The 4,041-nt window shown below is 51.8% G+C and overlaps 1 protein-coding gene across 1 annotated transcript in view; it reads right to left on the reverse strand.

Annotated features, from left to right (window-relative positions):
• Positions 1–26: 26 nt before the first annotated feature.
• Positions 27–4,041, reverse strand: part of LOC106819142 (E3 ubiquitin-protein ligase HERC2-like) — a gene marked incomplete at both ends in the record, with an annotated part of 21,100 nt that continues 17,085 nt past the window's right edge. The window contains 5 exon segments of the mRNA XM_014823796.1: positions 27–161; positions 707–915; positions 2,508–2,658; positions 2,857–3,041; positions 3,505–3,708. Coding sequence (XP_014679282.1) covers positions 27–161; positions 707–915; positions 2,508–2,658; positions 2,857–3,041; positions 3,505–3,708 — 884 coding nt within the window.

Raw genomic sequence — 4,041 nt, forward strand, 5'->3', positions numbered from 1 at the left:
TTTCCCGACGACGTGATGCGAGCCACCGTGCCGACGCCCTGCTCCTCCTGCTGCACTAGCGCCCCCAGGCGGGGACGAGCGTCAACGCCGCCGACGACGGCGAGGATGGCCATGAGGGAGTGCGGGAGCGATCCCGCGGGAGAGGTGGCGCCCTCATCAACCTGCGGCAAGAGCGGTGCAGTTGCAAGGCGGTTAGAAGGCGAGGGTGCGTGGCGTGGTATACTTCTCCCCGCGTGGCAAAACGTCTCCCACATATACATAGTGCAAGAGAGCAGGAGGGGGGAGCGTGACTACAAGGGTACTTAATAACTGTGACTTGTACAGCATAATATATAATATACATTCCGCCATGTTGCAAACGCCCTCTACATAGCACATGGGCGGAGGATCTCTACCAGGGTACTTCACAACTCTGATAATAGATTACACATCTACCTTCATGTTCACCTTACGAAGTGAAAGTACACGGAGAAAACTACATATAGCCAGAAAATCGAAAAGCTGCAACACAAGCATTGTCCACAAAAAGACATGACGAAAAGTCATTCTGAGTCTCGCAGCAATGCATTATGTAATTAAAATCTTTAATTACTCAATTAATTCATTCATTCATCTTTAATAATTTCGATATTTAATTATGATTTCTTCTATACATATAATTTCACGTTTCTACATCATCATCATCGTTAGCATCCGCATCACTCACCGGTGCATCGCAAGGAGGCTGAGGAGAGAGCAGCTCTGACAGACGACTCAGCCTGCTAACGATGTAGTCGTTGATCTTGTCGTTCCAGGCTGGCAGCGCATGCAGCGTACGCAGCAGACACACCAACTCCTCGGCAACAACGCAGCTGCTGAAGGATGCGGTGAGGTGGCGCGCGGGCGCGAAACGCTTCTTACTGCGTCGCGACGCGTCTGTAACACACACACACACACGTCACACACACGTCACACACACGTCACACACACACGTGCAACACACACCGCGTCAGCACACACGCGTCACACACACGCGTCACACCACCACACGTCAGCACACACGTCACACACACACGTCCCCAACACAACGGCGGTCACACACACGTACACACACACACGATCACACACACGTCACACACACGCCACAACACAGTCAGCACACACAGCTGCTGAATTTACAGCATTTCTTTTTGGCACGAAACTACTACTTTTCCAGTCACAATGCAAACCTATGAAGGTATCTATCTAATGCTATTGTTGCAAAAGTTCCATAAAACGCCTCGTTGATATATACACACTCATATGATATATACATCCATAATCAAGTGAATAGTCTGTTACTTTCGATAAATGCGTTAGAATGAGTTGATGTATCCTGTGAATACTATGTGTGCGCGGAAGGGTCCGGACGCGCAGGGGCGGGGGAGAGAAAAAAGGGGGAGGAAAGGGCAAAGGAACAATGAGAATGTTTCCTGTGATGTGAAAACAGCTTCTCTACCAGGTCTCGTAATTCCATCGCTCTCCTCAGATGCTTCCATGACGGCAGCCAACACACGCAGCCAGCCGCAGTGTCAGCACGCTGTGGTGTGTGTTGTGGGATCAACATGCATTAACATTCTGCAATGGCAAGGTAAACCAGCAAAAAAAACGAGCGATTGAAATTAATTTCGCGCTTAATTGAATGACCTTATAAAGCTTAATCCTAACAACGTTAGTTTGTGACAGGCCCAGCTGCAAGCCCCATCTCTGCAGGCCACCCACCACCACCCTGCACCCCGACCAGCCNCTGCTACTGCTACTGCTACTGCTGCTACTGCTGCTGCTACTACTACTGCTGCTACTATGTAGTCATTATATAACATGTGAGTTGCTGCTGCTACTCACCACTCTCCGTGTCTGACTCCGTCTCCTTCACGTCTTTCTCCTGTACGGGCGGAGGTCCTGCCAGCTTCAGATCGTACTTGCCCTCGCGGCCCATGCGGTAGGAGTTAGTGCTGCTGTTGTCCCACTGCACCCTCACCCAGCCGTCCTCTCCCAGCTCCCCGATGACGCGTCCCTCCCCCGGGGGTGGCCCGTCCTGTACACACACACACACACAGACACACGTTAGTCATCACTGCTTACAACTACGACTCAGTGTATACTCTATCTGTACAGGATACAAGTCCTCCAGTCCTCCAGTGGTAGCGCATCTTGGTTCGATGGAGCTGTGGAAGGTCGCTTGGAACATGTTCACGGATATTATTTCCGGCGCCGCGAGCCATTAATCATGAGCAGAATAAAATACTGCACTAACTACTGCCGTTTGTCACGAAGCTACGCACATTAACGAATGCAAGTTAGTGAAAAATAACAGTAATCAAGATCAGAATAATATCACACGACGCGACTGTTATTACGAAGCTACTGTGCGTGACAATCGACGCACATCAGGGGGAAACACATTCGCGCTGTCGCCTGTGGCCACGGAGCCACCAACGTTACCTGATCTCCCCACTTCCAGTCCGGTCCAGCATCAGTGTGAATACCTAGTGGTGCGAGGGAAGGGTCGGACGCGCACGACATGAGGATGTTTCCTGTGATGTGAAACAGCTTCTCTACCAGGTCTCCCATCCTCGCTCCCTCCTCCGATGCTTCCCATGACGGCAGCAACACACGCAGCAGCCGCAGTGTCAGTACCTGTGTGTGTGTGTGGCATCAACATGCATTAACACGGCAACTCTCACATACAAGGTAACAACAAAGAAAAAACGTGCGAGTGGAAATCCTAACAACGTAAGTTTGTGGAACAGGCCTACTGCACCCACTCTGCACCCACCACCACCCATTGCACCAACACATCCACCCCCACCCTAACGACACCCATGATGCACGCACCTGACTGAAGAGCGTTTCCGCGGCGACGCCAACCTCGCCGCGGCAGCATCCGACGATTCCCAGCAGCAGCTCGATCCATCGCGGGGTGCTGAGAGCGCGACAGATGCTGGGGGAGGCGGCGAGGCTTCGTATGAATCCCAGCGTCGACCACTCCCTGTGCTGCTGCTGCACGACGACCCGCGACGATGCCGCCGCCGCCGCCGGAGAGCGAGAGCCTGCAAACGAGGAGAGAGTCGATCGTGATTCTATTCGTTTAATGATTGAGTGATTGATCGTTCATGGCAAAATAGCTACTATCTTTATAGTAGGTGCCGCCGCTGCCGCCGCCGCTGCGGGCAAGTGAGAGCCTGCAAACTACGAGCGAGTAGACCACGATTGGTCGCGCGAGATCTCACCGCAATTCTATTCGATTATTGATTGATTGATTGATCAATCGTTCATGTGTAAACTGCTATACTTTCCACTAATACTTGTTTTAATACTCGTTAATATTGCTATTACTATTCATCTTAATCTGTTCATCTATTCCGTAAATAAAACCTGCAAGGTTTAACCGGCCGCGATGCCAGTTCCTAGTCAATCTACCTCGGAACGACCTTGAGACGACCTTCTAGTGAGAGAGCGACGCGCTGGGCTTACCGGGGGACAGCTGGCTTGTGTTTTGTTTGCTGTTCGCCTCCACCAGGGTGCGCAGTAGTCCGCACAGCGTGTATACGGCCTCGTGTTGAGCAACCTCAGCGTGGTTAGCCGTGCATACAGCCAGGATGCGCAGTCCGTGAAGACATGCAGCACGCGCCATCGTTGTCGGCTGCTGCTTCCTCCGCTCCTCCTCCTCCCTCGTCACCACGACGACTGCCGGAGACAGAGAACAGAAACAGGTGAGCGCGTGCGCGGTGTATGACGTAGATGAGGCTGCGTGGTTGGTCATCGTGTAAGGTAAACTGTAGTCATCGTAGTACGCGACCTAGGCTGTGTAGTCATCGTAGTACAACCTAGGCCTTCTGCTGCTGCTGCTGCTGCTGTTGTTGTTGTTGGTGCTGTTGCGGCTGCTGCTGCTGCTACTGCTGCCGCTGTTGTTGTTGTTGGTGCTGTTGCTGCTGCTACTGTTGCTACTGCTACTGCTACTACTACTACTACTACTATTACTGCTACTACTGCTGCTACTACTACTATTACTGCTACTAC

The sequence above is a fragment of the Priapulus caudatus genome, unplaced genomic scaffold (genome assembly GCF_000485595.1).
Source record: "Priapulus caudatus unplaced genomic scaffold, Priapulus_caudatus-5.0.1 Scaffold2887, whole genome shotgun sequence".
Classification (NCBI taxonomy): domain Eukaryota; kingdom Metazoa; phylum Priapulida; class Priapulimorpha; order Priapulimorphida; family Priapulidae; genus Priapulus; species Priapulus caudatus.